General features: G+C 38.6%; 1 protein-coding gene and 1 long non-coding RNA gene across 7 annotated transcripts in view; one reads left to right on the forward strand and one right to left on the reverse strand.

Annotated features, from left to right (window-relative positions):
• LOC121889665 (endophilin-A1-like) overlaps positions 1 to 19,189 on the forward strand; it is a 32,430-nt gene extending 13,241 nt beyond the window's left edge. For 3 of the 5 annotated variants that reach the window (XM_042401818.1, XM_042401817.1, XM_042401819.1), the window contains exons 2-9: positions 13,047 to 13,115; positions 13,297 to 13,369; positions 13,494 to 13,637; positions 14,752 to 14,885; positions 15,011 to 15,169; positions 16,344 to 16,447; positions 16,548 to 16,678; positions 17,596 to 19,189. In XM_042401818.1, coding sequence (XP_042257752.1) covers positions 13,047 to 13,115; positions 13,297 to 13,369; positions 13,494 to 13,637; positions 14,752 to 14,885; positions 15,011 to 15,169; positions 16,344 to 16,447; positions 16,548 to 16,678; positions 17,596 to 17,792 — 1,011 coding nt within the window. In that variant the 3' untranslated portion in view covers positions 17,793 to 19,189. Of the gene's footprint in view, positions 1 to 10,685; positions 10,894 to 11,694; positions 11,817 to 13,046; positions 13,116 to 13,296; positions 13,370 to 13,493; positions 13,638 to 14,751; positions 14,886 to 15,010; positions 15,170 to 16,343; positions 16,448 to 16,547; positions 16,679 to 17,595 lie in introns of those variants that run through there. The other 2 variants (XM_042401820.1, XM_042401821.1) reach the window with 2 other exon arrangements.
• LOC121889827 lies at positions 13,543 to 14,787 on the reverse strand. Of its 2 annotated transcripts, none has more exons than XR_006093657.1 (3): positions 14,714 to 14,787; positions 14,136 to 14,251; positions 13,543 to 13,629 (listed from the first exon to the last, which is right to left on the reverse strand). It is a non-coding gene; the product is annotated as an uncharacterized LOC121889827 (long non-coding RNA). The 2 variants fall into 2 exon arrangements; XR_006093658.1 differs by having other exon boundaries at positions 13,547 to 13,632.
• Positions 19,190 to 25,836: the final 6,647 nt, after the last annotated feature.

Raw genomic sequence — 25,836 nt, forward strand, 5'->3', positions numbered from 1 at the left:
TTTGCAAACGTTTTGAGAAATTGATTTATAGTTTTGTAGCCTTTATTTGCATCTGCACACATTCTGCTGAAACAATGGCTGCCACCTCTGCATGTTAATGATTTTGTGTCCAATACTCTGACCTTACGCTGCTCTTTAAATACTCTGTGACAGCTAAAATGACAAACTGACACACTGATGTTGACAGCGATGGTCTGGTCGTCTCTAAGGATATCAGAGGTGTGTTTGTGTCCAGCCTCAGACTATCCGTTTTATACAACAAGGAAATCAATACCCAACAGAAGAGAGAAAACCATCCTGATCTATTTTTCCTTTTTCTTTCTCGTTTTCTGTCTGTCTTGTTTATTTTCCATGCTGTGTGTGTTTTTGTTTCCTGTCACATTATGAAGATGAGGTGAACATATTGCTGAGCTCTCATGCATACTAATATATTACCATCAATCTTCCTCTCTGTTTTTACTGCTCTCTCTCCCATTTTCTCCTCCCTTCCTTCATTCTTTCTGCTGCTCTAATCTCCAAATACCCAATTCAGGGTAATTGTCTACATTACAGCTACCTCCTGTGACAGTATGTTTCTCTTTGCTGGGCGTTTTTATTGCCCCATCAATCCTGAGCTGCTTTCTAAAGAGCCACAACACTGCAGCTCTGCAGGGCTCCAGCAGCAGATCCTTTCATATCCTGAATGAAGATTATAACGCGGTCGAGGCGAAGCTGAGTGCTGGAAGAAAGACGAGTCGAAAGCACATCCGAGCCACACTGGAGTATTTAAGATGCCATCGTACAAAACACTAAATAAATTAAAGAGGATTTAGTATTCTCTACCAGAATTATACATTTCTGAAGAGCTGCAACAATTAGTGGATTAAGTGATTAGCTGAGCCACAGAAAATTCATTTTTTTAAGCAAAAATGCCAAAAATGTGATAGTTCCAGCTTCTCAAATGTGAATATTTGCAGTTTTTCCTTTTCATGTATGACTGTAAATTGAATATCTGAACATTTTCGACTGTAAATCAGATAAAACAAGCAAAAAATTGTGAATGCCTCTGACTAATCAAGAAAATAATCAGCCGATTAATTGATAAGGAAACTAATCGTTAGTTGTAACCCTACATACATGTCAGTGAAGGCTTTGAAACAACATTATGAACATGATGTAGAGATTTAATTTAAAGGAAATTACGATATATAGTTATATTAGGATTAGGTTTATTGATAGCACTCATTTATTTTATAATTTAAATAGTAAGTATTAATTATACAGTATAAATAAGTAATTTATATATATATTTTTTAACATACTATAAAAAATTGTGCAGAGTTTGGTGATTGGTCAAAATTTGTACCCATGACCTCAGTATTTGTAAAATCCTGGTCCTGGTGGAAGAGTAATAGAAGAAAATTACATACATAAAACTAGGTGTAAAATAATAAACATTTTAATGTAAAACAGAGAAATAAATGTAGTATTCAAAGTAAGAATCACGATCATTTTCACTTCTGAAATGTGAGAAGGCTGAAAATATTCTCTTCACTTAGGAAAAAGTAACAGATTATTACTTTAAAAACGTAATTTTGGGGTATTTATTGCTCTGCTGGCGGCTGTGCGGCGCTCAGAGTTCCTCACTTTAGTTTGAGACTCATTAGAAAGCAGCTGGTCTGTTATCTTCTTCAGTTTGACAGAAATATCCCCTCAACGCCATCAAACACTCACAGATTCATCTCACAAGCTGTGAATCGTGACTCTGCAGATGAACAGAGACGAGACTCTCCTGAAACTGTAGGTTTTAGATGAGCTGCAACAATCATCAGAAAATCAACCTGCAGCTATTTGATAACTGAGTAATCATTTTTCAAGTAGAAATGCCAAACTTTGGTTTTACCCTCTCAAATTTTAGAGTTTCCTGCTTTTACTTGTCTTATATATAGAGCTCCAACGATTGGTTTGAAGCTATTTTTATAATAGAATAACTGTAATTTTTTAAGGCAAATATGCCAAAAACTTGCTGGTTTTGGCTTCTCAGATGTGATTATTCGTCATACATGATAGTAAACTTAATATTTTGGGGTTTTGGACTGTTGTTTACACAAAATAACACATTTTAAAGAAGCAACCATTGACTCTGATGAACCAATTAATCAGTTAATTGAGAAAAAAATCAGCAGATTAATTGAGAAAGTCGCAGTCTTACTTACATTTTTGTTAGCTGAATATTTTTGGACAGTTGGTCAGACAAAACAAGAACAACTGTAACAAATATAATTGTTAGTTGCAGCCCCGATGTGAATACAAATAAAGGGAGAAATAAGTCTGAGGCAGATCGTCTTTTTTTCTCTCTTTCATATCAGATATTTCATTCAGGCGAATCGATTTTTGTCTGTCTGAATGTCTCGTCTCCTTGTGCTCTCATTTCTTTTCCAGCTTCTTCACATTTTCTCACCTTCTTTCACACTTTCTCCCACCACTGAGTCTCTGCGTGTGATGTGACACCCTTTCTATGTGTGTGTGTGTGTGTGTGTGTGTTACAGTAGTAGCAAGATGACCCCTTGTTACATAACACATCGTCATCCTATCTCTGTCTCACATGCACAACATGACTGAAGCCTGGAAGCCTAATTACCAGTATCAAGTCACACACACACATTTTAAAGGGGACATATTGTGCTTTTTGTGATCTTTCTGTCATTTACATACTGTTATGATGTTGGATATCTGCTTTTGAGGTGAACATATGTAGAAATTCTCCCTGCAAGCTACAAACAGACGTCCGCTCTGTAGTCGGATTTATTTGAGATGTTTATATTTCAAGTAAAGAAGGAGAAAAAGAAGTGAAATCCTGCTACTATAGTTTGTTTACGTAGCCTTCGGAGCCGGAGGAAGAAGCTTCCTGAAACTGACCAATCAGAACAGAGTGGGCTCATCAGGAGGCGGGGCTTTAAAGAGACAGGAGCTAAAACGGCCTGTTTCAGACAGAGGCTGAACTGAGGGGCTGCATAAAGGACCAGTAGAAGATAAATCAGGAGTTTTTAACTGGAACTCATGCAAAGATATTCCAGTAGAGCCCCAGAATATAAATATAGAGCTGGAAATGTGCTGAATATGTCCTCTTTAAGTTTAAACCTAACCCTCCGATTTGGCTGACCAATCACAGCACTTCTTCCTGGATGGATCCATAATTACGTATTTCATCCAGATGAAATGTTTCTCGGCTTCTGGTTCAACTTTCCCCCAAACTGTAGATTTTTAAACATCCTTTTAGCAAACAAAAACATGAAAAACTTCACCTCCTTCACTGATGCTATAAATATTTATGCATTTTCACATTCATTTCATTTTATCACCAAATGTCAACTCATTTTAAATCAAAAACACGAGGTTATGGTGTGAACCGTGTCTTACTGCAATTACTCTCTTCTTCTTCTGTTGTTGTTAATAATGCATGAGTGCTGGCGAGGTGTTTGTATTGTCTCCGAGCTGCTGCACTGCAGCTGGTCAGACGCTTCCTGCTGGAATCTCACCGTCTCCTCCCGAGAATTAAAATGCAGAACGCTGAAACCTGCTGAAATTATAATGCAACACATGACGCTGTTCCTCCTCCTCCTCCTCCTCCTCTATCCTTTTTTCCTTTTCTTTCTACTTCTCCATTTTCCTCTCTTCCTTTATCTTCCCTTTCTCTCATCCTTCCATCCTCCTACCTTCTTTTCCTCTTATTACACCATCAAACTCGTCCTGATCCGATCTTTTCTGCCCTGTCTGGCTCCAAAATCGCTTTCCAATCAATCACGGCTGCCTGTTTGATCCAGTTATCCACTCAAAGCCAGTGTAGATTCACATCACTCAGAGAGGTTTTTGGATCAAATTTTGTGAGCCGCTCTGTTAGTTTGGATATCAGGAACATCAGAGTAAACGTCCTCAGAAGACCTCAGGTGTGTCCCTGCCCTTGAAACATCTAATTGTGACCAACACACTCTCTTAAAACTTTTTTTTCTGAAAGAGTGGCTGATGTTTTTAGTTTTTCTTTCATTCTTGTGTCATATTATTCCTGTCCTTTTCTCTCTCTACCTCCCATTTTTGTTTCTGCTGCCTGTTTTGGGTCTACAAGAGTCAGTTGTTGTTCTACGAGTGTTCAAAAGTACAGCAGTTTATTCTAGTTTAAATCCAGGAGAACATAAAAGTGAATACATACAAATAAAGATCTCAAGTGTATATGTTAGTTAGGACTGTCACTTCTTCAAAAAGTCAAATAGGAATGAATTTGAACTCAACCCACATACCGTAATGTGAGATGGACATAATTTAATTAATTCATTCAAACCTTTATTTATACAGGATAGGTCATTGAGAGCAACACCCTGGTTACAATACAAATATAAAATATAAGAAACAATAAAAACGATCTATAAAAGCAATAAAACACATAATATGAAATATATTAAGGCAATAAAAGCAATATATGCACATAAAAGGTAAACAGCTCAATTAAAAGACACATTCACATTGCCCTATGTCAGCTAAAAGAGACTTAAAACAATTAAAAGGGATTAGCTCGACTAATTTTCCTATCTTCTGCAAGTTGTTCCACTTGTGTGGAGCATATTATTTAAAAGCCAATTTCTCAATCTCAGTGCTAACACATTGATTTTCAAGGACAAAACAGTCTTGGGACCAAGTGCAGTGTGAAATTGAACTAAAATTAATAAGACATGAAAGGTATCCAGGAATTTTGCCAAGGAGAGCTTTGTATATAAGATTCAGCGCCGTTCTCCTCTCACTGCCAACGACTGCCACCCAACTTTCATAAAAAATACAACAATGAGCTCTAAAGCCATATCCAGTTATGAACCTGAGGGCGGAACGATAGACTGCATCGAGAGGTTTGAGGGTAGAGGCGGCAGAGCGCATATAAATTACATCACCATAGTCCATAACGTTAATACTGGCGGGTTGGAAACAGGAAATGAACAGCGACCTCCTGAAGGCAAAGTCCACTGATGTGTTGAAGCCTCCATCCAACCGTCCTCCTAGGAGATCTGTCCACATATATATACGTCATCTGAACCGCACCACTAGATGGCGTCTGTCACTCAAACGTCGTTTTGGGGCGACTGACATTACAACCTGTTGTGTTGTTTTTCATGGGAGGACAATTACACATGTAATTACAGCAAATACACGTCTGTATCACAAAACAAAAGTCACATGATGTCCATCTTATAGTCACAACAATCAGTAGCTTATACTCTTGTCCGATTTCAATTTCAATCGGTCTCTGTGCCAATATGACGCAAATACTGAAGGCTGGATTTCAGTGACATCTTGGAGATTATGATGTGATTTTCTGATTTTAACAGCAGAGTCTGGCTCTTCTTCTGGATCTCTGTTATTAATTTTGTCTTCCAATATTAGTGTCCTCTCTCCATGAGTAATAACTTTCTGTCTCTCTGTCTTGGTTTACCCTCCATGCTTGTCTGTCTCTATAGATGTGCTTTTATCTTTTCAAACTGATTTGTAGCCCTATGTGTCATGAAATATCACCGCCTTCTCTTCTTTGGCCCTCAGCCTGATTTATTGCAGGTCTAAAGCTCTCTGTGTCTGGTAATTAAATGACTGCTGTGTCTCACATTTTCTCTCTGAGGGGTAACGTGTGAGGAGACGAATCATAATTCCTCGGCTAAATAAAGCTGGAAGGGGGAAAAAAAGCTGTTTCCGTTTCATGTTGTGCTTCTCGGTGTCTGCCAGTGAAAGATTGCATAATTTTCCTCGAAATTCACCAATGATATAACATGCCCGGCTGCTATTAAAACCTGGTGCAAAAACAGGGGTTTGACACTTTTTGTTATAAATTCATTGAATTATAAGACAATACAAGTGATGATGAGACATTCTGAATCATCTACAACACTGTAGATTAGTTTTTGTTTGTCTAAATTAAATTCTGCTCCGCACAGGAGGTGAAAGCAACAGCAACATCACTGACAGCTGAACTTATTCACCTCTCCACACATTATGATAATGCTGCTTTCCAGAGATGACACACAGTCAGAAAAGTCAACTTTCAACCACAAAAAAAATGTGATGTGAGTTAAAAATCACCTGTAGGAAACTCTGTTGTATACAGAACACGTCCTCTTTGCAGTCAAAAATAATGTTTTTTTTTAACATATTGTTAATATTATTTAATTATTAGAATGAAGACAAAAGGTCTTTGGGGAAATATCAGAAATGCTCTTTTTTTGTGTCAGCCGGGTGTTTGATTGACATTAGCTGGCAGGCTACCGTTAGGCTACCGCTGTTACACCGTACAGAACAGAGACAAAGCAAACAAACTGCTGTAGATACAAGTCATGGACACACAGTGTGTTGTTAGCAGTGGTGTTGGAGAGTAAGAAACAAGCATTTAACAGGTCCAAAGTGACATTTACAGGTGTATTTACATGCTGTTTAATGTGCTGCAGCTGAGCAGCTAATTAGCTATCTAGCTGCTAACTGACATTAGTGGTGCACTTTTCCCTGTTGAATGTTTGTTTGGTGGCTCGTTCAATGTGTGTTCATGTTTGTAAGTTAGATAAGAAGGAGACTTTAGCATGAAAGCTAATGTGGGTTGTTGTTCAGACTCTGTGGCTCGTGTGTTGAGTAGCAGGATGCAATCAGGCTCAGTGTGACTGTCTGCTCTGCCGATAAAAGAACAACACTTTATTGCTTTATGAAAAGATTTATTTGGCTGTGTTGAAATAAGGACTCCAGCTACATAAGAGGATGATGGAACTGTATTTGATTGAAATAATGAAACTAGGGGGCGCCATCATGTAATCAGAGAATTTAAAAATATAAATTTCTCCCTTTTGGTTTCTGAAAAAAAATCTAAAATATTCAATTTTTAAAAACATGTAATATAATTGTTTTAATTAATTTGTTTGTTTAATTTGTATAAAAGATTCAAAGATTTTATATGTACGCAAACACACTGACATATACTATATACTTTTACCTAGAGATATGTGGCTATACATTAATTTAAAGTAGACAAATGCTTGTGCAGAAGAGGTAAGAGCTTATATACATATATATCAGTTATTTCTCAATCCAGTTGTCCAACAGTCAACACTGTGTTTGGGAAGTTGCTGCCACTAATATGTTTTAAAATGTCAAACATAACTCAAAGGATTTGAAATATGAACTGAGTAATAAAATTAGATTTTTTTTTTCCTAAAGCAGCATTGTATTTTGGATGAAAAGCCGGAGCTTGGCCATCAATCCAGACGTTTATCCATCTACAGTTCAAGATGGCGTCTGAGTGTTTTGGCAGCTGGTCAGACTGATAGATGAACCGACTGCGGCTGCCAGCCTCTCCTCTCCAGTTCTTATTTCCTCCCCTGATGGGCTAATTCTCATGAACACTAGATTAATGTCAGCTGGAGGAGGGATATCTGCTCCATCTGCTGTCAGGGCGTTGTGACCTCTGACCTTCTCACTGTCAGCCACATGTAATAACAACCTTATAATTAAGCTAATTTTTCTGTCAGTGTGAGAGTGACTCAGCAAAAAGAGGTGCATGAACACAAAATGCTGTTGCAGAGGGAGGTGTGGGGGGGAAGAAATGAGATGTGGAGATGAAGGGAAAGAGGGAAATATTGAGGACAAGCGAGCGAGAGACGGAGGAGGTCAGAGAAAATATAGCTGAAGAGGTGGGAGTCGCAAAAACAAAAGAGCAAAACTGATAACAGGCAACTGTGGAGGAGGAGGAGGAGAGATGTAGAACAGATGGGGTTTGTTAATGCCTCAGTGGTCTAAAAGGTGGTTAGTTCTACTCTCTGCTTGTGTGTGTTGGTGTGAAACGACCGCGAGCACTCATGGGTCCATTTTGAGTTTTTCTGCGATTACTGCAACCGAAACTTCATTTTTCTGCAGCTTTGTGGAGAACATCTATACTTGATGACCAAAGGAAGCGCCGGGCTCTCGTTCTCATCTATATTTCTCTATTTTTATCTTGTAACATACAGTATATTTCGTTCTTATAGGACAACGTACTAAACAATGTCTCTGCTCAGTTACTGCAGTTACAGAAGAATCAAGCCGCCCCACATTAAACTGATATAACAGCTCACATAAGTCATGTTTTACCTGTAATATTTGTGTTTTTAATGCTGTCGTTCATCATCTGTGATGTGATGACATCAGATTTCCACAGTCAAAGAAATGAAAAGTGTTTGTCCTGGTATTAGTTCAGTTATACAATCCAAGCCCAGCACAGGGCGTCTCTCCTGATTGGCTGCTGGCAGCCAAAGAGTCGACCTCATTGGACGGTAGAGGAGGAGACGGTAGAGACAGGTCTGTTTTCTCTTTAGCTTCTGTGCTGTGACGTGTTGTTTCCCAGTGAAATGGAATATTTGAGCGGTGTACAGTTACAAGAGGGATTTAAATCAAATCCTTCGCATTTGATTGGAGGCTTAGAGTTCAGCAGCTACAGAGGACGATTCCACACACATCTCCTCACCTGTTAGATGAGGAGGAGGATGAGGGAGAGATGAATGAATTAGACCTCAGCAGCCACATTGTTTTGGAGATAAAAACAAAGTTTTCGCCCACTGATATACAAACACACATCTCTTCCTGTCTCTCTTCATATTGCTCTTTTAGCTACTACGACCCACAAACAGTTAAGTGTGGTTTTATATGATCAGTGTGGCTGCGACTCGCCCAAAGTCACATTTGACTGGATGAACTTTTGTTAACATCCCTTGAGTGCAGGATGAGTCATCAAACGTTTGAGACCGTTTTACAGGAGGAGAAACGACTTTGATGGGATTTTGATGTAAAAAATACTCTGATACTGATTTTTTGACATATATTTGACATATAACAAGAGATAAATGAACAGTAAATACAGGGGCACAGCGATTAAAACTGGGAAAATGCATTTTTCATTTCACAGGAGTTTAACCAACTTTGGTGCATTTAACAGCCGAGCTGAGAGCGTCAGAGCAGGAACCACAGTCTCTCTGCGCTGTGCTGTCACAGTTATGTATTCTTATTCATACTGTCACTCTGCATGACTCTGTGTATAATGACGTGGCTAAAAAAAAAAAAAGTAGCAATTCAACTGACAAAATGTGTTTTTAGGAGGCCGCCCAAACCAAGATGATCCTAAGGATCAGTATCAGGATGTTTTAATAGGCCGGTATCAGCTTCAGTAAATCCAACTCTTCACTGTACCCCGATGCTAACGCGCTGCTATTCAATCTCTATTTCTTATCAGCAAAGAGCAACACTTCAGACATTCATCTCTTCTCAGTTGTGTCTGTCTCTAATGTCTCTAATTAATGTTAATTCTCTGAGTAACTCGAGGCCAGAAAGAAACTTGGCTTGTTGGGTTTGTGTGTCTGTACTCGACCAAAGATTGTGAAGGAAGACGCTCCGCTCTGTAACCCCGCTGTACAACTACGAGTGTTTTTGTCGTTCCAGGAGTCACATTCTCCCAGTTAAACTTTCATTCATATCATATCAATAATTTAAGATGATCAGTTTCATAGTTTTGAATGAGGAGCTTCAGTATTTGGATCAAGTAGCTCATGAAAATTTGTAGGCTACAATATAAGTCCTGGATCGAATTCTGATCGGGATTGAGGCCAAAAATAAAATCAGGACATCCATAATTTAAGATGTTGTTTTTTTTTTTAATCTGGGAATGTCCTCTCTGCTGCTGAGCTTTAAAATTTGGTCAAACAGAAACAAATTGACGTCAAATACAATGTGAAGGGACAGTAGAAGCAGCAGAAGATGCTAACATTACTCAGAGTTATGTAACAGCGTGTCAGTACATCTCTCTGCAATCAGACTGATTGTTCCTTACAGACAAGAGGAGGACCGTTGGTGTGTGTGTGGTTTCTAGACACATGAGAGGGACCAGTCAGCTCCCTGTCTCCATAGCAACTGCATCTTCCTCCTCATTTATCGGCCTCTCGCACTTTCTTTCCTGCTATGTTTCTGTATTGTTTTTTTTTTACATTTTATAATACACCTCTATCTCAGGAACAGCCATCTGTTCTCTCCTTGTTTTTTATTTTTTTATCATTTGATCAAAGCGTTTCGTCAGTAACACCCATGCACACAGGTGTGTAAGCGGTTACATAAACACACACACACACACTGTTTACCTTTATGTTATGCATGGTTTGTTAGTTTTTGATGAAGACGACGTGTGACATCTGCTTCACACACATTAGCACACACATCAGTCATCTGACTACATTGTGATTTGCGTGTTTGTATTATGAGCCTCCGTGTGTGTATTAATCTACACAGTGAATATGAGCACATGTGTGACCGCGTGATTCTCGACTGTACGCGAGCTTGTTTCAAATGTTTCCCGTCACGTAATTGATCATCTGAAATCTAACAAAGACGAATCTGATGACTTGGATGTTGCAGCATTTGCTATTTTAAAGAGATTGTGCCCATTTCCAGCTCTATATTTATATTCTGGGGCTCTACTGGAATATATTTGCATGATTTACAGTTAAAAACTCCTTATTAATCTTATAAACTGGCCCTTTATGCAGCCCCCTCAGTTCAGCCTCTGTCTGAAACAGGCTCCTGTCTCTTTAAGGCCCCGCCTCCTGATGAGCCCACTCTGTTCTGATTGGTCAGCTTCAGGAAGCTTCCTCCGGCTCCGGAGGCTACGTAAACAAACTATAGCGGCAGGATTTCATTTCTTTTCCTTGTTCTTTTCTCCACATGTTTCAAATACATCTGTACAAGCCTGAATCTAACACGAAATATGCGACTGGACAAAACAAGTAACGCTAGCAACAACTTTAGAAACAAACTACGAAACGGACGGCTGTTTCTGGGCATGAGTGAATGATTTGACATCATCATGAGGAGGAAGTAGAGGTGACTTTGCAAACAAAGCCTTCAAAGCAGGTTGAAGCCCTGGTTGAAGTCGCCTATAAGCTAGTTTTATTTTGTCAACAAGTATCTGGGTTTCGGTTGTCGTAAGGCGCCTTATCACACCATGTGAGACGGCTCTGATAAAATCTTTTTCACAATCTGTGTCAGATTGTACGATATCAGTTTGTGTTTCTGTCAGATTGTGCAGTGAATTTCTGGTGAATCGTAGCGCTACGATATAAACAAAGTGTTTTGCCTCCTTGTGAAAATTTCGTCTTAAATTTCTTTCTTTGGTTGCCAAAGCTTCGAATCTGTCTCACAGTGAATTTTTGTATCTTCTTTCTATCTACACCATCATTAGTTTTCTTTCTTTCTTTTATGTTATGTCTTTGTTTATTCATCTATTTAGTATATTTTCTTGCATTTTTGCTTATATCTGTGTATGTGTAGAGTGCATATATACACTCTCTGAGCACTTTATTAGGGACACTTAAAACTTCAAATTTTAAATATTTATCAGCGTTAATCTTGACAACCTGCCTACAAAAATTGTTATTATGTTCAATTATTTATGCAACAGCAGCATTTTCATGTGATTTTGTCCCTTTTTTCCATATTTTGTGTGTACTATTCTCCTGCTGGTACTGTATGCATCCTGTATGTATTTATATTCAGGTGTTTACTGCATGAGTAAGTGTGTGTGTGGTTTACCAACGCGTGGGTGGCTGATGTGAGTCACGATTGTAGAAAATCCCACTCATCTCCTCCTCCCGCCTTGCTTCCTCTTTTCTGCAACCTGAAGCGATTTAGAGAGCGAGAGGTGTCACTCTGCAGCATTTCCTGGTATCACAGTGACAGACGGAGCAGAACAAAGACGTGTCCGACGTTGTGAAGGAGGCGAGAGGTTGATAACTCACAGACCCTCGGTGTGAATATAACGAGGCTTTATTTACACCACTGTCTCTCTCTGCTTACCTATAAATTAAACCAGAAGCTTATTGTGGTAGATCCATTTATTCTCTCTGGGGGAGAAATTATAATTATTACTGTCTCATCAAGCTCATGGAGGTCTGAAGAAAATCAGTTCACTGTGGTTAGTTATTGATTGGATATGAACAGCTTCCCCATCTCGTAATTTTATTAGTTTGTCACTTTTCTAAACATCTTTGCTGTTTCTCTGGACCTCCATAAGCTTGACAAAACAGATATTTTTGTGCCAGATTAAGTTTTATTACTTGTTTCCAAATGGATCTTTACTCCAAAACACTTTTAGCTGGAGCTTGATCGAAGACTTGAGGTTCTCACTTTAGATTTGACACGAGTCGACTCGAGCAAAGCTAGCTACCAAGCTGACTGACATTTAAAAACAAAATGAGTCACATAGATTGGTAATGAAATGATTTGGTACCAGTCAGACAGAAATGTTGTTGAGACGGAAACTTAGACAGCTCTTCTTTAAGGAGTAGAACTGCAAAACGGCCTCTAAAGGACGCATTACGTCAAGTGCTGCAATAGTTTTCTATATATTATACATGCATCTGTAAATCTAACACTTCCACATTCGGAAATATATTCATTACATCCTAAGCGATAATGAAAAAGAGACAAGTCAATGTTACGGTTCATTGAGTCTAATGAAAGCGCAGACACTGAATACAGATCCAGATTGTGTGCCGTCTTTATAAACTGTAACATACTTATGAGAAGAACATTCAAATTTAACAATAAAAACAGTGAAACTCAGCCCATTTGTAGACAGACGCCTGAAAGAGTCTTTTTATTGTAGAAGGATGAAGAGGCTTTTGGAGAATTCAAACTGCTTGTTTAATGAAATGATAATAATACTGCTGAGTCTTTGTCTTTGTTTTCAGTGCTAACCACTTGTGATCAGTAGTCTGAATATGTGTTTGAGCGGTTCAGCACCAGGCTAATGAAATGCCTCTTTTCTTGATATGATCTCTTGTTCGATATACTTTCTCTTTCTTGCTGCAGCAGCTCACTCCTTTGCTCTGCGGTCTCTTTCATCTCACAGGAAGGATCACAGTTGTCTCCATTAAGACATTGAAACAAGTTCAGTCTTTCTTCTCTCTAGGTTTCCTTCAGAGCAGCAAAGCCTAACTTTCTCTCGCTTTGTCTCTTTATTTCTTCTGTTACAGAAAGTCAGTGAGAAGGTCGGAGGGGCGGAAGGAACCAAGCTAGACGATGACTTTAAAGAAATGGAAAAGGTAAATATCTATGTACTGTATTTTTGTTTAAGAAAATGTTTTTATGTCAGTATACAGTTCATGCCATCTTAAAGGAGACACTGGTGTTATTCTTTGTTTTTCTTATTGTCAAAAAATCCCTTGAGAAGTTGTGACGTTGCTCTTCCCTCACATTTTGCCCAATGTGTGTTTTCCTCTGCAGAAGGTGGACATCACCAGCAGAGCAGTGTTGGACATCATGACCAAAACTACAGAATACCTACAGCCTAATCCAGGTATAAAACACACACATGAATATTATCACTGTGAGATAAAACTGGCACATACTGAAACGATCTTAAAGCACAAGTATAAGTCGTTAACACACTCCTAATTCAACTGATGCCTGCTGTCCTGCAGCATCCAGAGCCAAACTCAGTATGATCAACACCATGTCAAAGATCCGTGGGCAGGAGAAGGGACCTGGTTACCCACAGGCTGAGTCTGTCCTGGGAGACGCCATGTTGAAGTTTGGACGGGAGTTGGGGGAGGAGTCCTGCTTCGGTAAGTGGGAATGAACACAAACAGTGTCAATGGTGCTAAGATGGTATCTGCAAAAGTATCTTAGAGGAGTTTTAGCTAACGAAAACCTCTGGGATGTAAAAATTACCTCAATGATTGATTGACTTCAGTGGGTCGAGACACAAAATGTAGCATTAGCTTGAAATTTTCAAGAGGACACACAGAAGCTAATTCATTGAAGGTACCTAATTTAGCCTTAGCTCTTGCTCACAACTGAACAAAGTTAAACCAGCCTACAGCCATCTAGGGAAGCTAGTGTTGAAGAAAATCACTCAAGTCCTTGTTCAAAGTTTGCTGTGGTGGAGGTGATTTAATAGCATTCCGGTAAACCCCACAACAGTAGTAGTACTTATAACATAGTAGTGCTTATATTTGTTCATAATTTAATGACCATTATTTGTGGTAAATTGACCCACTACACTCCAGATATTACACATATTTTCTTTAAAACATAGGATAAGAAAGATCTATGCTCCTTACCAAGTTGCTCCCATCATCTGACACTCCCCGCTTTAGTCTCTCCGGTTGATCCAAAAAGTAGTATCTAAATAAATGATCAGCTCCATCAGATCACGCATCACAGTGATCGTTGCACGCTTTCAGTTAAATCCATGGATGTATAAAGAGAAACGGATACAGAAACAATTTTAATTTTTGCACTACATTAACATGTGATCAGAACTGCAACAGTTAGTCGTTTCATCAATTAGTTAGTTGTTAGAAAATGTATCTCTAACCAATTCTAATCAATTCAACCATTCAAGTGAAGGGAAAGTGGGTCCAAACTCTTTTTAGACTGTTAGTCAGACAAAACAAGCAAATCATTGTGACACACCGATGGCACAGCCTCGGGAACAATACTGGGGTCTCGTGCCCAAGGACACATCAAGAAGTCAAAGTTAAGTGCAGTTTGATTCCACCACGAGTACACCAACACACAATGAATACACTTGAATTATTAAGACATATCTTTATTAAACAACCTGTCCTTCCTTGCTAAGTTGTCTAGTTTTTTCTTTTCTTCTTTACCTGTTCTGTCTTTCTCTGCCTCATCTTACCTCTCTCTCTCTGTCTATTTTCCATCCCTTCTCTCCAGGCCTGGCGCTGATTGATGCTGGCGAGGCGATGAAGGAGCTCGGGGAGGTGAAGGATGCTCTGGACATGGAGGTCAAACAGAACTTCATCGACCCGCTGCAGAACCTCCACGACAAAGACCTCAAAGAGATACAGGTGAGTAAAACACCTGGTATGGGAAACCTGATGACCCTTAATCTCTGTAAAAATAGAATCTCCATGAACTATTAGCGGTCTCAGAAGTGCTTTTCATCTGATGATTTATTTTCCCTCCACTGCAGCACCATTTGAAGAAGATGGAGGGCCGGCGTCTGGACTTTGACTACAAGAAGAAGCGTCAGGGGAAAGTCCAGGACGATGAAATCAAACAGGCGCTGGAGAAGTTCGACGAGGGCAAAGAGATCGCAGAGCAGAGCATGTTTAACCTGCTGGAGAGTGATGTAAGGATAATCTTATCTGTCTCTTGAGTGCAGTAAAATACAGATTACAGAAAATTAATCACCAACTATTTTGATAATCAATTAATCGTTTTGAATCATTTAAAAAAAAAAAAAACTCATTCTCGTATACCAGTTTCTAAAATGTAAACATTTTATGGTTTCTTTAATCCTCTATGACAGTAAACTGAATATCTTTTGGGTTGTGGACTGTTGATCGGGACAAAACAAGCCACTTTAGGTGCATCTTGATCTTTGGGAAACAGTGCTCATCATTTCTCACCATTTTCTGACCATTTTTGACCAAACAGTTAATTGAGGGAATAATCAACAGATTAATCAATAATGAAAATAATCATTAGTTACAGCTCTACTGTTGTATTAAAGTATATTTTGTGGATCAGTTGGGAATTTATTGTACTGTAGGTTGTCTGAGGTAAAGTACAGTGAATAACTGTTTCTATCCATCTGTTTATATGCACATTTCCCGAGAGGAAATGCTGAAAATTTAAAAAAAAAATACAAATAAAAAATAATATCACCAAAAGTTTTTACTTTTGGCTGAGGTCTAAAAGTTGGTGTCTGGACAAAAAGAACAGATGTAGTGAATAAATGATGAAGTACATGAAGCATTTGAGTTAAACGTCACCGAAGAGCTGAAAACATCAGATATGTGGAGGAGACTGTAACGTTCCTCGAACACATGACTACATGAAACAAAAAGAAATGTCATATTTCCATCATGTTTTCCATTGTTTGAGCTTCGACTGCGGCTCTTTTAAAGACGTCATCTCATCTTCTTCTACAATGGTTTAAAGGCACCGACTGGAGAATTTGCACCACCAACTGTTTATTTCCTAATAATCACACAACAGTAATGGATAGAAACAAGCAGGAAGTCAAATTTTTCTTTTGCTGATTTGACAAAATGGAAATTTAAAGACATAGACACAGCACAATAATCAAAAAATAATCATCAATCAAATAATCATCAATTATGACCTGACCAAAACTACAGAAACATATTTATATTTAATTTAGAATAGGATCCCAGTGTGTTCAAAACTGCAGTGCAAAAACAAAGGGCAGAAATCCTGTGCCATGCTGTGCCAAGCCAGACCCAGGCCCAGCATGGGAAGAGCACAGAGCTTGAAATACACATGTATGTGTGTTGCAGATAGAGCAGGTGAGCCAGCTGGCAGCGTTGGTCCAAGCTCAGTTGGAATACCACAGCCGCACCGCTGAAATCCTCCAACAGCTCTCCAGCAAGATGGAGGAAAGGTATGGATCTATTTACCCACTTGTGATTGAAAATAAACCAATAAAATCAGATAAGATGTGATTAGACAAACATTTTTAACTGGGTCTGACCTTTATTTAGGATAAAAGAAGTGTCTAGTAAACCGAGGAAGGAGTTCACTCCCAAACCCCGAATGACCCTGGAGCTGCGGCCTCCCAGTGAGAGCCACAACGGGGGGATACACTCTGCCAAATCTCCCGGAAGGTCACCAGGTACAGAGAGGGTGCAATCCTGCTTAGGGTGTATGGATGGGTGCTGGGCGTGGTCCAGAGTGGCTGCTAAGAGACAGAAACAATCAAAAGCAAGGACTCTGTTCTTATTTGTATTCTTTCAAACCACAATCAAAAAGCGTCAAAGGACTGGTTCACAATTTTTCAAGTGTGTCTTCAAAAAACAGTAAGGTGTCTACATGAACACTGAAAGACGTTTTCCTCACTGTAATCATTCCTCCTGTTCATACTGGCTATTAAAAGATCCCCTTCAAATGTGCTTTCAATGTAAGTTTTGGGGGGCAAAATCCACAGTGTGTCCACACAGTCATTTTGTGCAAAAATGGATTTAAAAGTTTACCTGAAGCTTATGAGGCTTCAGCAGTCTGAGTTAGTCATATCAAGTGGATATCTGACACATTTACAGTCTTATTAGCATCAAATTCCCTCTTTGTGTTTCCTCAGACAGTGTTTCCTTGTTGAGCTGTGGTGGAAGTATAGTAACAAAAAGAGGGACTTTAGCACTAAAAAGACTGTAACGTTGAAAGATATCTACTTGATTTGACTCATTTGGACTGAAGCTTCACATTAGCTTCAGATAAACTTTTATAGACCAAATCATTATTTGATTAGTCATGAAAACAATCTGAAGATGAATCTGTAATGAAAATAATCTGTAGTTGCACCCCTCTTTGTCCTCTGTATAAACTGTGTGAAAGTCAGCCTTCAATAACTTTTTTATTGAACAAAATGGTGTGCAGTGAACAAAATGCCAGGAAGACGTAGAGAGAAAATGAGGAGACGATCCGGGGGCTATAGTGTCTGAATAGGCTAAAGAGTTAGCAGTTTGTTGCTACAGCAGTGGATGACCAGATGTCTTTTTGTGGTGTAAAAGTGACTTTTTGTTTGTCTCTCTGCAGCCCCCATGGACCAGCCCTGTTGCCGAGCACTCTATGACTTCGAGCCAGAGAATGAAGGGGAGCTGGGTTTCAAAGAGGGCGATATCATCACCCTGACCAATCAGATCGATGACAACTGGTATGAGGGCATGATCAACGGCCAGTCAGGCTTCTTCCCCATCAACTATGTGGATATCCTGGTGCCGCTCCCTCATTAGGTCCCGCCAATGACCTGACCCTTCCCCCCGGCCAATCCAAACGCCCTGAAAACAGTCCCGCATTTGCATAAACAACAAACAACACCCTCCTCCTTCTTCTTCTTCTTCTGTGCTTCTGTGCGATTCTGCTTTCACAAAATGGACTGCAACGGCGAGGAGATGCTGTGTTTGAGATGAGGCAGTAGGACTGTGATTAGAAGAGAAGAAGTGAGGGAGAGGGGGATTTGAGCGTGAGAGGGATTGAAAGAGATGAGGAAGACAACGAGATGATGATCTTCTACAGCACAGTGCTTCGCTCAGCCGGGCAGTACTGGATACCAATGAGGCTTTGGAGACTTACAAATAAGGCACGATGTATATGTACGTGCATGTATGTGTCTGTATGTGCGTTTCGACCTGTTCTTACTCTATTACGATCAAGCCAGCACAAATTCCTGCTTGTCGGTTAAACTGCTGTTACTGACAGCTTTTTTGTGATCCTGTCTTCTTCCTCTCTTCTGTCTTTCTTGCTGTCTTTCACAGAGTAATTCTGTCTTTTTCTACCTTGACTTGCCTTTTTGTGCTTTACTTCAACCCTAGATTCCTCAGCAACTGTCACAGTGTTCCCAACTTTCTTACTCCCCTCCCCCTTGGGTAGTACCGCCTTTCAGCATGGCTCCATACTGTATACAGAACTCATGATCCAGAGTTACAGTTGGTCATCAAACCTTTCTGGTTTTGTCGGAGTATATCTCTTTCTAGCACTCCTTGTGACAAACTCTGCCTTTCTCAGAGTCTGCATAGAATCTCAGACAAATGGCTGCATGCATGAACCAGCCAAAGCAAACATTTGAGTGACAAGACGCCAGTGGAATTCAGGTTTCAAGAGTGCATCATTGTAATAAAGCCGTACGTGCAATAAGTAGGTTTTTCCAGGATGAAGAAGAGGATACTTATTCACTTATTTTGAAACCCATGTATCTTATAATGAGAGTTTTAGCGGGTTTGATGGTCAGGAAACTCATCAATAAACATGTTCAAGCAATAGAAAGGAAAACATGAGGTTACATGATTTACCCAACAGCAGTGATATGCTAACACAACCAGCACAGGCCAGTTGCATTGAACAAGTTGGTGAACAGTATGCATAGAGGGAAAAAAAGCTTGTTTTTACTAGTCTAAGTTACCCATTCACTGTGTTTTGTGTGGAGTAGTTGCTTGTTGATTCGTCTTATTTGTGGCTTTTGCATGCAAGACTGTGTGAACAGTGGTAGCTGTTCTAAAAATTCCCATATTATATACGCTATATACAACTTGGTTGCAGTACAATGCCTTGCAAAAGGGCACACCAGTCATTGACAAACATGTTGTCACCACTGGGAAAACCCATATATGTGACGATCTTCCCTACCGATCTCATTTCCAACAGCTGTACTTTGTAGGTTGTAAATATTCTAGAGTCTTTGGAGTGTCAGCAGAATATCTTACATTCAGGACTCTATAAACATTCCGGAATGTTCTGAGACGTTTGGAACATTTCGGAACCCTCATTCCGGAACCCTCTGAGACATTCGGAACATTCCGGAAGTAACACATGACGGATTCAGAACACTTTTTAATATCCTGTTGTAGTTCTTTTTTTCTAAACAATCATGGGGATATTGCACAAAATAACATCTGAATACTCTAAACGGTTCCTATCAGGTTAGTAAGCAGTCAATGTTGATGACAACAATCTGCTGTGCTGGTCCCCTCGAGCATGCAGCGCATACAGTACTAGTGCTATAATTGTTACTCCACCAAAGTACTACCTACCTACAGTATGTGTATGTATTATGTATAAGGCAGTATTAAGGAAACTCCTTTGACAAAGACCTTAGGAAAGGCTGATGGTATTTATTAATGGCTCTTTTAATAATTCAACAATTTATCACTGAAGTTGGATTAAAACTTTGTAAGCCTTCAACATTCATCCTGAAAGTTTTCTTTCTTCCTGGAATCTAGAAAACTGTTAAATTTTAGCTTGACATATACTGTATTTTTTGTTTTTGCATTCTCCTTTGGTCTTCGATTGACTAAACTATCTACTAAGGACAGTGGAAACCTTCAGTTCACAAACAAACACTGAAGTTATGGGGTTTTGTCTTTGACAGAAGCAGAATATTTTTTTAACATTAGAGTGATCACACTATTTTTAGTCAACTCTACCAGCAATAGGAATGTTCTGGTGATGTTTAGAGGTTTGGTCAAATGTTTGAAGGAACATAAGACTCAAGAATTATTTACTGTTACAGTATATTCATGACTTATTTAGGCATTCAGTATTAGGTATGGTGCTGGGTTTATATCGACTCCATTGTACATACAAATCAGAAGAGGATCAACGATCAGATACAGAGCCTATGCTGTACCCAGGCCATTTCTGCTCCTGTGTACATAGAGAGCTTAAGTCAGTCACCTTAAAATTCAAACTAAAATGTACATGGTGGGATAACGTGTAATGTGTAAACTGTATGGTTAGATTGAAAGGCTTAGAGTTTTTCGATCCAGACATTATTTATTATGTCGTCTGCTTACACAAAGTCCCTGTATTAAACATTGGCAGGAATCTGTGCTTGCATGACTAATGCTAATGTGCCAGATGTGGCTAACCAGCTAGCCTTTCGCTTCACTTGATGTTCTTGTACGTATGCTTTGGTGACGCAGTGTTGAGCAGAATACTTAAAAGTAAAAGTAAAGTATTTAATGCCTGTTACATATTCAGAATTAATTTGGAATACATCGTCAAATATACGGCTAACATGTTAAACTGCTGAACTTAAATTTTTCGTATCCCCTGATTTATATTTGAAATGCTACCATCTTCTTTCTGACCCAAAGACAACTAATCTAACACTACATGATGCACATCATACAAGTGTGCTCATGCTGGTTACCTGTAATTCTGAACCAATAGGTACGAGGTATTCCAAAAATATTCACCTCAAAATGTATAAACTACTTGTATTATAAACAAAGGTGTTGTACAATGTAGTACCTACTGAATACAGATGCAACATTTTTGTGTTCTGAAGATATATTCTGAGTACAACCCAACTGTGTGATGATATCAAAGTGCCAGGACGCTACTGTAGCTGTGTTGCTGAGTCGAGATTGTCTATATTTAAAAAAAAAAAAAAAAAAAAAAAAAAAGACCGATATTTGTCTAAGGTGTATCATGCGTGCTTCTGAAATGGGATGCATCATACAAATTGTTGACAAGTTCTTCAAAATAGTTATATTTCATAAATATTTTTTAAATCTTTAATTCCACAACGGGAAAGTTTAAGAATTCCTCTTGAAAGCTATAACGGTCTTTTGGACACAATTAGTAATAATAATAGATGCAGAATAAAAATTTGTAGTATTGACCAGGTCGCAGGGATTCAATAGTGTCTATCAACAGTCAATAAACATTCAATATCAAGGCAATAAATGATAGTGTAACAATAAAATTAAATGTTTCAATAAGAAGAAGAGATGATGCCGAAGGAAAAACTGTCAAATATGACTGTGCTATATATATCTTTCTGCCTCTCTATGAGCTTGAACATCTCTTCCATTGCCAAAGCACATATGTGACGACAACAGCAACAATACAATCACAAACAAAGTCAAATTAAATAATAGTCTCTCTTTCTCTCTCTCTCTTCTCTTTCTGCCATACTTACCTGCTTGTCTGTAACTGTTTCAGGTTGTTGTAAAAGACGGGGGTTTGGAGCACATCTGTGTTCAGTGTTTTTCTTTGATTTTCTTTCTTTTTTTATTTTTGTCTGTGAGTTATGTGAGTCTGAAAATTGATTTTCTGAGTCCACCTGTGGAAAGTCTGTGAACTGCATGCAACTGATCTGCTTTATGTCTGCTGTTTGAGGTGGTTTTACCCCCCAAAACTGGGGAGATATTTGTCCTGCTGGCTTTTTCTCGTACTGCAGTGAGCCTACAGTATGTTACCTGATACTCTTCATTTTCTATTGTTCAGTTACTTTATTGTTTTTTTTTTGTCTTTTGACTTGCTTAAGCTATATTTGTATAGCGCTGTTCTTTAAAATTACAAAGTGCTTTAAGACCTTTATGAATTTTCTTTAATGTTATTTTGTAACTTCTCGGAAATTATTCTTTGTTGCACTTTTCTTCTTTTTTTGTGTTTTCTTTAGTTCTGATTTGCCCTCTTATGGCGACATGCATTCTAACCTCAATGAGGGACTTGTACAGTGTTACCCTCCATTTTCCCTTTTCACCTTGATGAGAGTCGGACCTCGGCCACGTTGCCTGCCTGAGCTCAGTTTCAACACTGCTCTCAGATTGACAGATTGAGCGTAGCAATCCAAACAAAGCCTGCAGACTGAACCTTCAGTTGTCCAGATTTCCTCAGAGGCACTGGAGCTCTAAAAGCAGAAATACTCTCATTGGTTTGGCTAAACTTAAATAAGATGAGTCTGTTTTGTCTTCAACCAAAAGTTATAAAAATGCTCCTACCAGCAGCTCTAAATCTCATTATTTAACAAGTTACATCTTCTTTACTTCATACAAAACTGAAGTGTGGAAATGGCAAGTTGTGGTTTTACTGTTTCTTGGCCAGAAGCAGCAACTTCCTGGAGTCTTTTATGGTTGCCAGGTAACTAGGACTTTTAAGAGATAAAATGATTTGTTTTAGTTTGTGAACTATCGACCATCCACAATCATGCATACATTTAAAAAACAAAAGAAAAGCAATTGTCACTTATGTTTTGTTGATGTGTTGACCAGAGTTCGTCTTATGCTATGAGATTTCCATTTTGCGCTGTAAAACCATAGACTGTAAAAAATATGGACGTAGCCACCGTGATGTCACTCATTGGTTTCTGAAGAGCGTTTTTGAAGCTCAAAGTGGCTCCGGTCGTCACCATCTTGGCAGTGCCTGACTCTAGCTGATCCAAAATGGGTGAAGAGGTGGAACTGAGGTTTCTGAAACAAGTCCTGGCTGCTAGCGACCTGTCACTCAAAGCGGCCGCGTCCTTAATTATGCATAACTTTATGGCTTAATAAAATTCAACCCCCGTACAGTTGTCATGAAAGGGGAAATTACCTGTAGAGACCAAAACCATTTTTTGTACCAGGTACAACTGTAAAGTTGAGTATTTTAACAAGGGGGTCTATGGGGATTGACTCACTTTTGAAGACTCAAGTGGCCATTCAAGGAACTGCAGTTGGCACTTCCGCATTGGCTTCATTTTTCAGCCCCGGAGTTCACCGGGATTTCTTTGGCTCCCCCCACTTAAGTTTTAACTCAACCAATGAGATTTCTTCTTGCTCTTAAAGCCGCTTTACTTCAAAAGAAATGTTTGTAAAACGACAGTCTGCAGAATGATTTCCGGGTGTAATAATGTGGCCTTGGTCTGACCTGTGGCTGTGTTACATAAAACTGTACGCCTTGTGGCTGTATAAAATAGCCCTATGCCTGGTGTCTCTGGTGAGCTACATGTGTGTATGTGACTACATACACACCTTGTTGCTAATTTATTTATGTATTGTGTGTATTTATTTGGTTATTTATTTATTTATTTATTCATTCCTGTGTCCTATTTATTGGTTCGGCACCTGTGGTGTATTTGACGACTGTCAATACATTGGTGTATAATGTGGAGGATGGGTGGGGGGTGGGGGGAGTGAAGGCGGATGGGAGGGGGGTGGAGGGATTTTTGGGTGGGGGGGGGTTGTGGTCAATGCAAAAACCTAGCTGTGATACTAACTCTAACTGTTGCTCTCCTCGTATTGGATGATGATATAATCTAAGACCACTGTATGTATAACTGCTTGTCGTGAAGATGACCTACAATGTAATGACAATAAAGAGTTAACACTATGATGACATGCTGTAGATAACGTGACTCCACTCTGTTCTTCATAGATAGATAGATAGGAAGCAGACCTACAGCACCCCAGACTCTACAAAAGCAGATCTACTCAGATCAACTAAACTAAAACAGGGAATATCTCACTTCAAATGACTGTTTCATGAAGTTTTTTAGAATGTAGATGGTGGCCTAAACCCCAAAAAGCATTTTTCCCATTTTAGTAGTTTTTTTTTTTTTTTATAGTCGAGACCTCATCCAGTTATCCTCCAGTGTTCTTCCACACTTGAAATAGTTTTGAGCTGTTATATGGCACTTTATCATCACTGTTTCCAAAAGAAAAAGGTTCAGTAATGTTATTTATTTCAATGAGAAATGCTGTTTTTTTTCTGAAGATTGTTTATTTCAACGTCAAGGTTGCAATGATTAGTTGATGGACAGATAATTCAAGGATATGAAGGATAAAATTGTCAAATATTCTCTGGTTTCAGCTTCTCAAATGTCATATGTGACGTTAAATTAAAAAGATTTAGGTTTTGGATGGTTGGTCGGCTCTAAGGAACTGTCAATGCCATTTTTCACATTTTTCAACAATTAATCAATTCATCAAGAAAACGATCTGCACATTAATTGATGATAAAAAAAAATAATCATATACAGTAGTTGCAGCCCTAATTCTGGTTTGTATACAGTATATGTAGGCTAACTTACCTCTGGCAGTAACATAGAGTCTAATGTTAACCATTAACGAGATGAAAAGCTGTTTTTCTGCCTGATACTTGGATAAAAGTTTCATCCTCCTTTGACTCCTAAAGCCCACAGAGCTAATCGTATAATACATGCAGTAATTTAAGGATAAACTACATGGTGCAAATCCACCAGTCACTGCAGGAATATAACTAATATGGTAATTCAAATGGAGATGCTACACATTAATTATAAGATATCTATAAACAAATTAGTATCAAATACTACACAGTCAGTATCTGTAGGATCCATAGCATTATTTTTCATTAAGAATATCCTGTTTTCTGTCTTCTTTTCGAATTTATATGTTAATTTGAGAGAACATATCAATTATGATAAGGTGATGAGTAACTTGTTTGCAATGAATACTATCTCACTGTGTCAGTAGCTGTAAAGATCTATCATACACATATTTTGATAAGGAGTGTGTTGTTTTCTGTCTTTGCAAAAATACCTAAAATGCATAAATGTCCGCTAGAGGCGCTGTGGAGTCTTGTTTCCCTGCTGCTGCCGTTTCCCTCCATTTACAAATCAACACCTGATGCATTCAAGTGCTTCCCAAAAACTCGGACTTTACAGCTCCCGAGCACTAGAGGAAATCAAGCTCCTTTTAAAAGTTTTCTTCATAATTTCAAATCTGTGACAAGTCTGTTTTTCTTATTATTTCGTATCAACTGAAACATTAAGTGGCTTTAATCATACATATCAGTGGCTTCCTTTCCCAGTGGGTAAGATCATTAAAAGTAAAAGATGACAGTGAAGCGTTGCAACTAACGACTATTGCCTTCAGTGTTGCCATCTGCATGAGAAAATAAACGCTCATGAAATCTTATCAATGAACCAATATAGAGTATATATTCTAACTTTCTATTTGATAAAAAAAACAACATATTGTGCTGATCTGTAGTTAGTATAAATGGCACTTCATACATTAATATATTTTTAACTTTTAAATGGTTCTCTATTAATTATGAGATAGTAAGTAATAATTATGAAATGCTTTCTCGGAAGTGTGAGATAGTAAGTCATAATTATGAGTTGATGGCTCCATTTTATTTTTTTTTCACTGGTGAATGCAATGTTCTTCTGTAATAGTTAGTAAAAATAGTCCTTTATAAATTAGGAATGTTTTGATTTTTAAATCAGTTTTAATATTTTTAGGTCGTCAGCATATGGTGAAAAATGCTAAATTCTGATATTTTCGAGGGTAATTAAAAGCGGCACAGGGCTTGACCCACTTTTAACACACGCCACAGGAGCGCTTCACTTGTTCTAGACTCTGTGTTAAGTTCGTTACGAGGAGATAGAGCAAAACCGGAAGCTACATATTTGGCCCTCGGAATTAATGTATATGCCGAAACACTTTTGTAGAGAACGCAGCTGATTTTTCTGAGTTTTAAAAACAATAAACGTCTGTAAAGTATCGAGGATGCTGAGAGTTTAGCTGT

Source organism: Thunnus maccoyii, chromosome 22 (genome assembly GCF_910596095.1).
Source record: "Thunnus maccoyii chromosome 22, fThuMac1.1, whole genome shotgun sequence".
NCBI classification, from domain to species: domain Eukaryota; kingdom Metazoa; phylum Chordata; class Actinopteri; order Scombriformes; family Scombridae; genus Thunnus; species Thunnus maccoyii.